Source organism: Barbus barbus, assembly GCF_936440315.1.
Source record: "Barbus barbus genome assembly, chromosome: 18".
Classification (NCBI taxonomy): domain Eukaryota; kingdom Metazoa; phylum Chordata; class Actinopteri; order Cypriniformes; family Cyprinidae; genus Barbus; species Barbus barbus.
In genome coordinates this window covers 9,826,274-9,841,403 of record NC_136746.1, presented here as the reverse complement: position 1 = coordinate 9,841,403, position 15,130 = coordinate 9,826,274, and the positions used below count along the sequence as shown (strand labels likewise).

General features: G+C 37.5%; 1 protein-coding gene across 2 annotated transcripts in view; it reads right to left on the bottom strand.

Moving 5' to 3' along the window:
* The window catches only part of LOC306884750 (disks large homolog 5-like), a 56,986-nt gene that overhangs the window by 3,572 nt on the left and 38,284 nt on the right, over positions 1-15,130 (bottom strand). For both annotated transcript variants that reach the window (XM_079440925.1, XM_079440924.1), the window contains exons 17-31: positions 14,983-15,103; positions 13,189-13,333; positions 12,191-12,315; positions 11,993-12,082; positions 9,944-10,112; positions 6,972-7,134; positions 6,175-6,308; positions 5,918-6,082; positions 5,083-5,266; positions 3,569-3,717; positions 2,677-2,847; positions 2,019-2,215; positions 1,787-1,930; positions 621-748; positions 299-408 (exon numbers count right to left, since the gene is read on the bottom strand). In XM_079440925.1, the coding sequence (XP_079297051.1) occupies positions 299-408; positions 621-748; positions 1,787-1,930; positions 2,019-2,215; positions 2,677-2,847; positions 3,569-3,717; positions 5,083-5,266; positions 5,918-6,082; positions 6,175-6,308; positions 6,972-7,134; positions 9,944-10,112; positions 11,993-12,082; positions 12,191-12,315; positions 13,189-13,333; positions 14,983-15,103 (2,195 nt within the window). The remainder of the gene's footprint in view (positions 1-298; positions 409-620; positions 749-1,786; positions 1,931-2,018; positions 2,216-2,676; positions 2,848-3,568; positions 3,718-5,082; positions 5,267-5,917; positions 6,083-6,174; positions 6,309-6,971; positions 7,135-9,943; positions 10,113-11,992; positions 12,083-12,190; positions 12,316-13,188; positions 13,334-14,982; positions 15,104-15,130) is intronic.

Here is a 15,130-nt window from a genome sequence, read left to right as displayed (position 1 = left end):
TCCTATATCTGTGGAACGTTATGGTTAAAGTGAGCCAAGATATTCATCTATTTAAGAGCAGTTCTTCCAAGTCAAATGCAGCCTACACAGTAAAACTGCTTTCCATTTCCCAAATGTCTCCAGGGCCCTGAGGGAGCGCACAGGAACTTCTTGGCGTACAAATGTGCCAGGAGGGTCTTAATGTGTATGTGTGTGTTTTTTTTGGACGGGTCCCACAAGGACACCCAAGAGCTCAGCTGGCTCTCTAACTCGCTGAAATATTCGAGAAGTACGTGTGTAGAGGGATGTGGACACTTACTTTATCTGCTTTGAGTTTTTGTAGCGAATGAAAATGACGATTGGGTAAATGTGAACGCTGTGAAGCCGTTCGATAGCGTGAGGTGCAATGTCAAGCAAACAGTGACAGTCCTACGAGAGAGAACGACAAAGCACAGAACAGGTCTGAGTCATGTTACACACATACAGCATGAGCGACTGCAAACAGAGTAACGAGCTCACTGACAGCACAACAACAAACATGAACCTCAGCTCTTGATATTCATCTGATTAAAAGATTTATCAGCTTATTATTAAGGGCTATATTGTCTCAATTCAACATCATAAAAAAGGTGTGGACAAACCTTGTCTGTGATCTCCTTGATGGAGGCAACAGTAGTCACATCAAAATGGCCACTCCGCCGTTTGTAGTCGATGAAGAGAAAGTCTTTTACCCCACGCTCAATGGCCTGCTGGGAAGCCTTCATCACCTCTATATAAGCAGAACAAACAAAGGTCAGCACACTCATATTCTATTTAGCTTTAGTTTATTTTTATTTCAGTTTCAGTTTTAGTAATTTTAATACTTTAACTTAAGTAAAAATGAGAAATATTTGATTAGTTATTACTTTTAACAACATTGCAAAAGTCAGGTGTTGTTATATTATTTAAAATTTTAGTAACCTTTCAATGAAGTACAGGCACTTTTGACATCATTTGTATGACATTATCAAACTATATCAGTAGTTTGATAATGCTGTTGTCTTTAAATGTGACCCTGGACCACAAAATCAGTCTTAAATCGCTGGGGTATATTTGTAGCAATAGCCAAAAATACATTGTGCGTGTCAAAATTATTGATTTTTTTTTTATGCCAAAAATCATTAGGACATTAAGTAAAGATAATGTTCCGTGAAGATATTTTGTAAATTACCTACTGTAAATATATCAAAACTTCATTTTTGATTAGTAATATGCACTGCCAAGAACTTCATTTGGACAACTTTGAAGGCGATTTTCTCAATATTTTGATTTTTTGGCACCCTCAGATTACAGATATTCAAATACTTGTATCTCGATCAAATATTGTATTACCCTAACAAACCATACATTAGTGGAATGCATATATATTCAGCATTCAATGAAGCATAAATCTCAATTTCCAAAAATTGACCCTTATGACTGGTTATGTGGTCCAGGGACACAAATGACTGCTGTCTATTATGGAAAATACTAAGGAAACTGCAAAATTCGCTCAGAGTTAATGTATAGATTATCTCTGTAGTTGTAGTAAACAGCAGCAATCAATTAGCCAACTAAAATGCCTAAATTATCTTCAATTATTTGCTTTCATTCTCTGGAAAATGTGTTGTATTGATATCTGTATTTTGAGAGTGGTGTCAGTCTAGTACTCACAACCAGTACTGATAAATCTCAATGCCATAAAGCATAAACAGTTAACCGTACACTAGGATTACAAAGATCATTTCAACAGAGGTCACACTGCAGGTAAAAACTAGTGGACATTTACCAAGCACACATCTGCTGAATTTCTCGGGGGATTCCTTGACCAGCATGTCTTTAACCGGATCCACCAGCGGGCCGAGGATCAGCACCGGTCTGGGAGACGTGCAGTCAATCTTCTGCACTCTCTGATAGGCCAGACTCACAAAATCTGGCCACATCCCAAAAAAAGTCAACATCAATCTCATCAAAATGCTAATTTCATCAGCACTACATTATGGGATACAGGAGAGTCTCACCATCTAAGAATGGAATCGAGTCTGTGCTGATTGCGTCCAAGGCTACAACATCTTTCCCATCTTTGGAGCTGCTACGTTTGTGCTTGGGTTTCCTGCGGAAGAAGGATCTGCGTGCGGCAGCGGAGAGGCTCTTACTGGAGCCCGTCTCATCCTTCAGTTCAGTCATACTGTGTCTGCGGTAGAACTCCTGATCCATCCTGCAGCAGTACACGAGTCCAGATCAAACAACTGCAGTCGGCTGTATAGTCTGTTACGTCCTATTATTCAGTTCATTTAAAAACTAGTCATAATGTATACACATTTTTGTGTCTGAGGTAAGATTATGCATTATTCTGAACACGAAGTCAATTCTAACTAGTGGTTGAATGAAATCAGAAAAAATAAATTAGTATGTAGCTAAAAGGCCACACATTTATACCACAAATTGTTATGTACTCAAGATCGCTGAAATTAAACACTAAATTTAAACATTGCCACATATTCACATAATACTCATGTAAAATAATAAAACATAAAATTATATAATAACAACATAAAAAAATTTAATTAGCCAAGTGGGAACTGTTTGCATATGATGAAAAAAAACAAGTGGCCAAATATTAATATTTATATATACCAATATTTACACACTACCGAGTCTTTAGACAGTGTGACTCACATATATTTGCTAGGGATCTGCCCCCTTTGAATTTTTTGTGCATTTTCATCAAGTTGCCAGGCCATCCAGGTGCCAAAGTTGCCATTTGGTAGTGTGTCATCCACATAGAGGATGTCGTCTTTCTTAAAAGAGAGATCGACCTCAGTCTCAGCCACTCGGTCATAAAGTGCTCTGGAAGAGAAAGAGGACATGAATAATTCAACAAGTGACAGCATTATACATGAGGAAAAGACTGCGACATCTACAAGAACGAGGTAATACGAGACAAATGAAAAGAGTGCAGAAGACAAAGAAAAATAAAGGAAGGAAAGAAAGAACGAATGAAAAATTCAGGAAGAGGCCGGGACAGAGCCGATCCCTCATTCTTGGGAGTAGCACAAGGCGGCTTTTAGTGGCCACTCATAACTCCTCTTCCCTGCTCATTCATGACATGTGGATTGACGGAGATTATTTACTGCCCGTGACATCATGGGAGCGCAGGCATAAAAAGCGCCTGCAACAGCTGCGGGCCACAGAATTTCATTTGCACAGACAAACACGGCTATTTCTGAACAGCCCTCTTCCATTATTCTTTTTCCACCGTGCAGACGCAATGCATCTCTGTCTCGAACCATCTAATTACCACAGCTACTATTATAGAACACAAATTATGGAGATTTGGTGATACAATCTCCACCGCCAGATACAATATCTCACCCTCCATCTTAAACATAATTAAAGAGATTAAAAGATACCCATTGCAGCAGTTTTCTCACATATATATACATATATATATATATATATATAGAGAGAGAGAGAGAGAGCAGCGCACACAAGGCCCAAACACTGGCATTTGGTTATAGGGAAGCGGTAAGTGGTGATGTATGTTGATGCAGACGAGATCATGCTGTACCTGATATAGAATCCATCTCCAGGAGTGTCCTTCACCTGGTTGAACTCATCTAGATGATGCTGGACTCTGAACGTCACTGTTTCTGCAGGCTTCAGCATTTCCAGGTACGCCTCCTCAACAGTCTTATTCTTCATACTAACTGTACCATACTGGATGAACAAAGAACGATAGAAAGGGTGCAATCACGTTTAGTTTAAATATCCAATCTCTTATGTCAAAAAAACAAAAAACTATTACACTCAAAACTTCTTGAAATTTGTAGCTTCTTAACCACAATGAATTAATTAATTACGCTGAGAATAACTATTTAAACACTGGTTCCAAAAATAAATTAAGGATTCCTGATCGATTTCCATTCCATATCTAATAAACTTGTAGTGAAATCCCAATGACTTCTTTCCTTTGTCTTAGTGAAGCAAATATGTGCTATCGTCATGGCTGACACAGGTCTGAATATATCCATGCCAGGAATGGGATATTACCAATTTCACACCATGCTTCAGAAAGCAAAAAAGTGATCAATAAAAAAAACATAGTTAGGAATGCATACTGATATTTGAATTAGAGGAGAATAAAACAGGCAGTGGATGAGGCTGCATGAACCCTAGCAAATTAGAGCGCGGCAGGAAGGAACCCTAAAACCAAGTTTGTTTGTTTTTTACACTTTTGGTTCAACTGTCTCAAAGTCAATAGGTTTTTTGGTTAAATGCCTGAATTACGGTTTCAAGATGTTTTTACATTTTATCCTACAAAATAAAATACATCAGTAATACCCCGCTTGTTTAAAATATTTTATGTGTACTGAAAAAGGTGGTTGCTACAGGACAGAGTGGGATAAACAGGACTACAGAGGTTGTCAGGAACGCTTCACATTGCGTTTAGACTTGTGCTCATGCAAACCATCCTTACTGAAACATGACTACTTGTGCATTTTAAACAAAGACTACAAGAGTTATCAGAAGCTTAAGGGATGGTGACATTGAAATTGATCGTGGTGTAGTTTATTTATAGCCTAACTTCGCTTACTTCTGGTGACTGTATTTAGGCTTTAAATTCATAAAGGTTTTGTTCATTTGTGAAGATCATCTTGATTAACAAAATGTGCAGGAATCATAACTTTTGTTGGTCACAGAGCTTACTTTCTGCAATAATCCAAGTGTCAACGGAAAAAATTCCAGTTGGCTTTTTGTCAAAGAAATCAGGGTGAAATGCGGCATCACTGCGGCACTATATAGAGTAGACAACCAAACCATAATATTCAGCTTAAGTTAAAAGTCTAACTGCACTAGTGCCAATGTTAAGATCCTTCCGGAAACCTGTTTGTCTTGATTGTAACAGTCAGGGCTGTCAATTTAAAGTGTATTTGTCCTTTCAGGTCAGTGCAAAGCATATAACACTCAAAAAAAGGAAGTACAATAATTCTTTTGTGTCTTACAAAGAACTGCTGTCTTGCCATTTCTGTTCACAGTAGTTCCCTAAAAGCACTACACAAAAAGAGCAGTAGCTCCATTTACCTCAAGTATCATGTCCCCAGGCATAAGACCATCCACTCTTCTGGCAGGACTGTCCTCTTCCAGCCTCTCCACAAAGATTCCCCGCAGGTTTCCTCCACACAGCTGAATGCCCAGCTCCCCCTGAGTCTTCCTCACCATTACCAAGCGAGGCTCTGGAACTTTCTTTGAATTCTCAGAAGACATCCTGACATTCAAGAGCAGAAACAGGCTGGTCACCCAAAGTCATGGATTTCTGCATATTTATGCTTCTTTGAAAAGAGCTACAAAATTTTGGGCCAAACTGTGTAAAGAATTGCACAGATCCTTCCAAAAGAAGGCATTCCAAAGAATGTTTGGCAACAAGCTCAATGTAAAAATGGTGAGAAGGTGGAATAAGCGTGATGTTGATTATCAATATACCTATTAGTTATTCTAAATAAAACAAATCTTTCTAGTGACATGTGCCAGACTTCTCCAATCATTTATTTAATCACAATTGACTGGAAACTCACAATAATGTCTACCTCCAATTTTGAGTGTGATCTAAAAAAATCTAATCAACAACCAGTGGATAAAATCAAGTGTCCACCATATATTTTTATTCTTCCTCGAAAATCGGTTTCATTTAGATTTTCATCACAATAGATGAAAGATGTTGCAGAAAAGATGTTGCCGTTTCCTAAAATAGTGAATCCACTTCTGTGTGATTTGCATGTTGCACAGGGTTGCTGTCATTGTAGAGCATTCCAAATCTGTCATTTATGTGATTATATTCAGTCAGAATGCTGTCTTAAAATGCATCTGCTATCTAGACAGTAGACAGCAAGGAAGATCACTGTATGTATTTGTGCAGTACCTGATGAAGCTGTTGGGACTGGTGGTGGGTGTCGTATGCTTGGAGGACGGAGTGAGTGTGCCTTCATCTTGTTCACTCAGGGTGTCTATGGTGGAGTGGTTATCGGGGGTGGCGGCTCCACTGCCGTGCGGGGTGGACTGAGTGCTCACTGGCTCCAAGCGGGAACTATGGAACAACACGGCCAAGAATAAACCACCCCCGCTTTGAAATCAAATCTACATTAACCTGCGCTAAATGAAATGGAAAAAGGGCTGTACCTGGAGCGAGAGTGGTTGCCGAGCTGATACATGTGTGGGTTGTACTGGGCCATGATTGTGATGGTGTCACACTGCTGGCCAATGATGAGCCGCGCTTGCTGCTCGGTGGCATTGCGCAGGTTTATACCATTATACTGAGGAAAAGAAACAAAAATCGATTTGAGTTGCATGATGCATTTTAGTAGGTGGCATGGCATACAGCTTTACTGATGGCAAAATAAATTATATATAATTAATATATGTGTGTGTGTTTGCTGTCCAGCTACATACAAATATGACTAAATATAAGTAAAATTGCATAAAATAAAATGAATGAAAATTTTATGAATTTAAATTTAAATTCTACACACAATTAAGTGCAGAAAGTTGCATAAGAAAAAAAAATAAGTGCACCAAAATATAATAAAGAATATGCATAAATTATGCATAAAATTACTTAAAACTGCATATTTGCATAAAAGTGCATATAATAGCATAAACAAAATAGAAACCAAAATAAAACTGCATCAAATAAAATTGCATCAAAAATAGAATAAAATCAAATCAAATAAAAACATTCAAGTAGAATGTATATGTCCCGGGTGTGATAGTCCTTGATATGAAGTGTGAAATATAGAAATGTATTCTGTATAGCTGTATACTGCTCTCTTTAAAAAAAAAAAAAAAAAAAAATACTGCTTATGAGTTTAAATTTGCCCCAAGAAAAAAATTAAATAAATTCAAGTTAGTCATTGGCAAACCTTTTTTCATCCTTTTCTCTCAAAGCCCATTTGTGTTATTAATGTTCTAAAGCTAACCTCCAGTAGCTGGTCTCCATATTCCAGCCCAGCCTGGTGTGCAATGCTGCCCCCGGTCACCTTGGAGACAAAGATCCCACCATTCTCTCCACTCACGATGGAGATGCCGAGAGGCTCCGACCCTTTGTGCACGATGACATTCCGCGGCTCCTCCAAGTACGGCCTGCCAGAACAATAAATGCAGGTGAGTTTCAAGATCAGTGATAATCAACAGCCGAGACAGAAGTTGGTCTGCAGGGCTTTAACCAGGGTAGATGCTGAAATACTGCGACAGAGGAGAACCATGCAGGTGGGTGTACAGTAGGGCTGCACGATTAATCGCATGCTATTGTCATGCGCATCTCGTCAGTAAAGCCGGTTCTTTGATTAGCGGTAAGTCTCCATCACCTGCTTTCAGATGGAGCGGCATTTAATACACGGAGCCACAGTTTGCTGACAAGCCACGCAAAATCGCATTCATAATCGCTGATAAATCGCATATCAAAGAACCGGCTTTACTGACGAGATGCGCATGACAATCACATGCGATTAATCGTGCAGCCCTAATGTACAGCAAGAGACATTTACTGAACTGGCAGTTTGGAGGACTAACTGCCACAAAGGCACACAAACAGGGTAGAAAGCGGAGGGAGTGTGCATACAGGACTTCAATAAAAGATCCAGAAGGTTATACATTTATTCTCCTAACCTAAATACGCATGTAAATATACCCGATTTACCACCCAAACAAGTAAAATCATGCTTAAATGTAACAGCTCCTCCAAGTCCAGAGAAAACATCAACACTTCACTGACAAGTAAACCACATTTCAAAACAGACCTCTGTATTCCTGAGTAAAGAACTTAATACATTATACCTGCCATTTCACACATGGCAATAATTACTTATAGCAGCTTTAATCTCCCTTTAGCATTTGTGATTGACTGATTGAGGAAAATCTGGATCTTTTCAGGATGAGAGCAGCCAAACTGACATGCAAATCATAAATGTCTCTCCAAAATCTTGAGCACTTAAGTACACATTTACTCCAAAAACAGCTAAACCTGTTCTGTACAGATTTAAAATTCATGGGGAATCTCTTGCTGAGCAGGTTCATCAAAAAAGTAAATTAGAAGCAGCGGGGAAAAATGACCCAATAACACCAATTAAACTCCACTTGAAGGAAATGTTGACAGAGATTTATAAAAAACCTGATCCCCTCCATGTAGCCATATTAAAGGTGTAGTTCACACAAAAATGAAAATTGTCATATTTACTCACCCTCATGTCATTCAAAACATGATGTTCATTCATTTTTTATGAAAAGTGAGATTTCTGTCCCTCCACTGAAAATCCATTCCAACAAAATGTTCACGCTTCAAAATGTACATAAAGAGATTGTACAAGTAATTTATGAACAGAATGGTTTAATCAATTTTGGCAGAGACATGGTCACTTCATATGATGAACAGATTCAATTTGGAATTTTTTTCCACTTATAAACATAGATCTCATACATTGAGCACATCAAATATGGTAAACAGAAGGTCAACCGCACTTGATATGTGAGAACCAATGAGTTTTGTTCTTGTGTGTTGGTTGACACTTTACTCTATGCATGTGCGTTGATTAAAGGGCTACTCCACCCCAAAATGAAAATTTTGTCATTAATCACTTACACCCATGTCGTTCCAAACCTGTAAAAGGTTTGGTAACACATTATTTTAGGGACCAATTCTCACTATGAACTAGTTGCTTATTATTAGCATGACTATTATTAACATGTGTATTAGTACTTATAAAGCACATATTCTGCATGAACATATTCTAACATCCTTAAAACTGCCCAATACCTAAACTTAACAACTACCTTACTAATTATTAATAAGCAGCATATTAGGAGTTTGAGATGTCGTTGTTAATGGTTTGTTAATATCGAGAATTAATGTGTAATCATCGCTTTATATCTCATGTAAAGCAATCATGTCTGTTTAAAAGACTTGGAATAAACTTTGATTCACATTGATTATGTTTACCTTTAAAAGTAAATCACACAGATTACGTTTATCTCTATGTTTCAAAGTTTTTTTTCAATGGAGGGATAGAAATTTCTATGGTTTCATTAAAAAATCCTCATTTGTCTTTCAAAGAATTAAAGTCTTGATTTGGAATGGCATGAAGCTGTGTAATTGAGGACAATTAAAATTGTGTAACCTAACCATGTAAATGAATCAAACTAACAAGGGGCTCGCAAAACAACATGTGTTCACGGTCTTTGGTTTGCCTGAACAACTAGTTGACTAATCAATCAGAGTCATCATGGACTGCTATTCACAACCATTTTCCTTTGGTAACGCGGCATTTCCATGTGGTAAATATATTTCTCATGGCCTGGGCTGTATGCTAACACAACACAGAGAAGCAGGGATTTCTACAGCCAACCAGTTGGAGCTAACAAGTATGTTTGTCAGGCATTCCCTGTGCGTAACTGGCAGGGAACAAACCTCAAGCTTCTGAGAGAGGAGAACCTAGGCCTAGCAGCCAGAGGGATTCTCAGAAATGATCTGTTACGGTACAGAGATCTGAAAGATTGAGAGAAGCAAAGAAGAGAGGAGAAAAACAGATTGTGAAAGAGAGAGACACACAAGGGACTCTGGAGGAAGACAAATATGTAGAGAAGAATTATAATAAATACACAAGAACAACTGGAATGAATGAGTGACCTAGTTTACAAAACTCCACTCAAAGTCGAACTGAATTTTACATGATGGTGCAGATTAAAATAAGTTGAGCGACGGTGACGATATGAACGACTGATCCTTCAACATACATTATTTTATATTCACGCACAGTCCAATTATTGGAGTCAGATAAAGGGCTTCTGAGCTGTATGAGGATAAGAGCGAGCTGTTGCTTGGCAACCTGATGAAGAGGCTGGGGGGGGGGGGGGGGGGGGTGCGCAGCAGGAAGGACCCGAGGCAGCGCGAGTGTACCTGTCTTTTCTCCGCTCTCCTGTGGGTACGGGGCTGACGGAGATCCTGGGCAGGGTGGAGATGGAGCTCTGAGACTGGCTGGAGACGAACGAGGATGTCTCCAGATTGAGAGGAGACAGGGGTGGCGTGATGAGACTGGAACTGCTGCATTCTGAATGAGACAGGGACCCTGATGAACAACACAGAAACAGCAGTCAGTATGGGTTCTACACTGACAGCAACAACAATTTCACAATTTTGACAACAATCCATATAAACCTCTATATTTATGCATTTGCCATCATGGCCAATTAGACTCAAAAATGTTTACTGCAAGTAATACAGAGCAAAAATTTACTTCAAAATAATGTGCAATACAATATATAATAACAAACAGCAACATTTACAGATGGACACTACAATTTCTAAATTTTGGGGTTGGTAGGATTTTTTAATTAAATGAATACAGTAATGGCATTTATAATCAGATTTTTATTTCAAATACATGCTGTTCTTTTGAACTTTCTATTTTGTCCCAAATCTTGAAAATACAGTTCCCACAAAAATATAGAGCAACAGAACTGTTTTCGACATTGACAACAATAAGAAACATTTCTTAAGTAGCATTTATTAGAATATTAGAATGACTTCTGAAGGATCGTGATACTGAAGATTGTAGTAATGATGCTGGAAATTCTTCTTCTTTGCATCACAGGAATAAATTACATTTTAAAAATTTATTAAAATAAAAAGCTGTTATTTCAAAATGTAATCATTTTTCACAATATTACTGTTTTAACTGTATTTTTGGTCAAATAAATGCAGCCTTGGTGAGCATAAGAGACTTCTTTCAAAACCATAAAAAAAATAAAAAAAAAAAATTAAGTACCGACCCCAAACTTTTGAATGATCATGAAAAGAGCAAGGACATGTCCTGAATGCCAATTTTGCTACTGAAGTTTAGATCAGAAATACCTTCGTCTTCACACTCTCATATAAATCTGCAAAAAACGCTTTACTTAGATTTTTTTGGTCTTGATTCCAGCCAAAATATCTAAAAATTCTTTAAAAAAAAAAAAAAAAAAAAAAAAAAAAAAAAAAATCACAACAGATTTTCTAGACAAGTAAAAATTATTGTCTTGTTTTCAGAGAAAAATAATCTTGTTTTCTGTTTGACTACAGTTTGATTATTTTTCTTACCCCATTGACAGATTATTTTACTTGTTTCAAGCAAAAACTCACTTAATTTTGACTATTTTTTTCTGAAAAACAAGACAATTATTTTTACTTGTCTAGAAAATCGTTCTTGATTTAATTTTTAGACATTTTGGCTGGAAACAAGACAAAAAAATCTAAGTAAGTAAAGTATTTTTTGCAGTGAAGTCATGAAATAAGAGCAAAATTAGCTAAATGGCACAGTTTATAGCTCAATGGCTAAATAAAACATTAAAATCATCAAGATTTTCACAATGCCGATAATTCACCAACAAATTGATCACTAAAATACTATGAATATACATTATATTGATCTGTTCTAGTACAAAAGAAAACTTATTTCCACTACTTTGTATATATTTGACCCTGAAAGTAAATGGAGACTTAAATTTCATGTAGGAATCACTATTAGTTACAGAGAGAAAACCTCTTTGCCTCAGGTTATTTATTCAGGCTTTCGATATTTCAGTGTACACAAATGTCAAGCTTGTTTGTGCAAAGTGTTCTCTATTTGATATATTTTACTTGATTTAGTTCAGTCTGACATTTTAATTGCCTTTCCTGTACCGTATTGCTGCATCTGGTGTTTATTTAATTTTACATACTGCAGTATGGAAGACAACACTGGATTAAAAAGTCTAAATATATTTATTTCAGCAAGATTTAAATAACTAAATAAATTGACTACACAAACATAGAAGTGAGGTGACAATGTAGCATCTTACTTGAAATGTTTATTGAAGTATGACGCCTACAGTCTATACTACATATAATGTAGAAAGGAGTGTTAATTTTTCAATTCAACCATAACCCAAGATCATTTCAGATATGCTGGATTCACGAGTGGAGGCTCACCTCTTTCTGATCCCAGCATTGAGCGAGGATAGCGCGGCGTGGAGGGAATCTTTATCCTTTCAGTGCGATACTGCAAATTATTTGATGAACCTTCAGGAAACAAAAGGGAGAAGGTGAGGAGAAATAAACACTATTTAAATTCAATAGTTACTGCGTGAGGAGAACAGATGACATGCAAGATTAAAGATAGCGACTGACCGAGTCTAGCGCTGGACGGCAGGGAGTTGGTGCCGTGTGAGGCCCGGCTGCTACGGGACGAGTCAGAGTAGTCTGTGGAGCGTTTCTGGCTCAGGTCCAGACTCAGATGCCCTTGATGCTGAGGACTGAGATGGAGAACAGAAAACATACCAGATCAGCAAACACTCATAATGGGGTGAAGGAACAATTCTTCTCCTGATAAAGTAAATAATTATCTAGTTTATGACCTACAATGTTTACTTGTACTTAGAAAAGTAAAAAACAAACTGCAATAACTCACATTTAGGATGCACTTGTTCTGCATTAAAGTGATACCTTCCAGGGTCAAAAATGAACAGGGGCTTGGGGCAAAAATAGCACTAAAATCAACCCAAATTCAAAATGGGTGGGGGGGCCTCTGCGCTATTAAACTAAACATATTAAGACCGTCGTGATTACAGTGAAATGTAAAAATGAATGAAAAGTGCTAATTGCAGAAATATGTTTAAATCTGCTCAAGTTGCATCAAAGATTTCCTTTGTATTATTTATCATTATGATCAATCAAAAAGACAGGTTTGTATTGAGCATATGAAGTGGTCAAACAGCATTTAGATTTAGGTTTATTTAGAATGGTTGTGTTTTTCAAGCTATTAAAATAACCAATGTAAAGTCTTAAATTTCTAATGCATAAAATGCAATAAACTAATATTTAAACGTTTCTTAAATCTGTCTGTGTTGCATAGAAGAATATGACATTTAAAAAAAAAAAATTTGGGGGGGTATTTTATTAATCAATATTGAAAATCATTATTACAATATCAAAATAAATAATATGTAATATTGCCCCTTTGTGGAAAACTTTCATTTTAGCCCCTGATACCTTCCACGTTGATATTGCCACAGATTTGCCATATTTGATGGAGGTACAGTCTTAAGTGGAATTCCAGTAGATGTGTTATTTTGTGTGTGTGTGTGCGCATGTGTAAGCATTGGTTATCTCAGTGGGAACTGTGGTACCTGGGGTGTGTGTGCTGCTGATTGATCTGGTTGGCGACAGTGGGGCAGTTGCTGGTGTGAACTCTGTGACTGCGCACCATGTAAACGGGGTTCTTCATAACGGCCGTTACCGCAGGGCAGGGGGCCAGTCCTCGATGTGCTGAGTCTGAAGTTTAAACACAACCACATGACCAATAAAACACTTCAATGAGAAACACACACTCCCCTTCAACTGCCCGCTGCGCTCACATCTTTCATTTCTGCCTCTATTATTGTGGCTACTGCTCTCCTCACACCATCAAGAGATGTTAGCCGAAAGCCAAAACTGTGAGTTTTGTCACAAATAGAGCATAGAGTATGGCCTGAAACATATGAAACATTTGAATATATGGCTAAGTGAAAGGTGCCAACCGTTCAGAAAATGCTGTTTGTCCCCCAACTGTCCACCGCTGAGCAATTTTATTTTCTATTCATTTTCTGTGTGGGTTGCAATTTTTGACACCCTGTTGGCAAAATTTGGGAGATGTGGAGTAGTTTGTGTGTGACAGTTATTTTAAATTAATTTAACATTAAATAAACATCCATAATAACACAATTTATAAAATAAACTAATGAACAAACAAATATACAAACAAACACACACACACATATTCATAAACTCAATCATTCATTCATTGAAACTAATACAGCATAATATCAATCAGGGTTTTCAAACTTAGCACAAATAATGCTTCCACTGAGTTTGGACTTGCTAGTTTTGGACTAAATACTGGTTTGTACTTCATAAATCTATATTTCTCCTAAATTAAAGAAAAATATGTGTTATTAAATTAACTTGTGTAACAAGGGTGAAAGCAGTACATCAGTAGAGCTCAACCAGTTTGAATAAAACATTACTTGTTTTCTTGTCATGCTGTAGAAAGTGTGAAAATTTAAGGAAACATTTTTGAAATGAGGAAAATCATGCAGTAACATATGGAACAGGCCCTCAATTTTACTTTTTATGATAAATCACATTAAATTTAACATATCTAATATTTCCCATAACAAAAGGACATGGCAATTCGCTTTTTTAATAAAAAAAAAAACTAGACTGTATTGATGTCACGCTTTGGCTTTTGCTTGTGTTCAAAATCGAGTTCCACCAGTAAAGCCAGCTGCTCTGGGCGACAGATGAGCAGACGGCGGGGAAGCTCGGAAGGCAGTCATCCCAGCCAAAGCTTGAATACTCAAATCAAGTAAAAATAGACCTCATTATCACACAATCCCCATGTGAACTGTATAGTCACGTGAAAGAGGCATCAAGCAGAACCCACAGCGGTTTGTCCTGTTTCCACAAAAATCTACAGTCCTGACAATGTGCTTTATGTCTTTACGTGAGAAAATAAAATGCAAATATGTCATTGCATTAAATGGGACCTAACTGACACATTTCAAGGCTCATCAAAGAGAAGCCTTATGCTGCAGAAAAGTGATAAATGCAAAAAACTGAGCCCTGCATTTTCATCCTTCCTAAGCAATAGCATGAACGTTCAAAGATGAAAATTATATATGGGTTTCATTCTGTAAATCAACAAGCTCGTTGAACCATATTCTACATGATTATCATAAATGAGCAATTCAATTATTCAGGACTGAGTTCAGCATAAAATTAAGAAAAACATTCATTTGTAGGCCGCCTTGATCGGAATAAAGATGAACTGTGCTCCGCAGAGCAAATGCAGACAGGGAGAGAGTAGGAAGAGTGTTGTTAAAGAGATACATTGAAATGCACCATGGGCGAGTAGGGCTCTGATTAGGGCGGCTGTAACTCACTGGGAGGCAGGGTTCCATTATAGGCTGTAGGCACAAAACCCACGCTGTGTCTGTGAGGTCGATTAGGAGAGGAACGCAGCATCTCCCTCTGCTCCACAAAGTCACCATCATTTGAATAACTCTGCCAAACACACACACAGAATTAGAT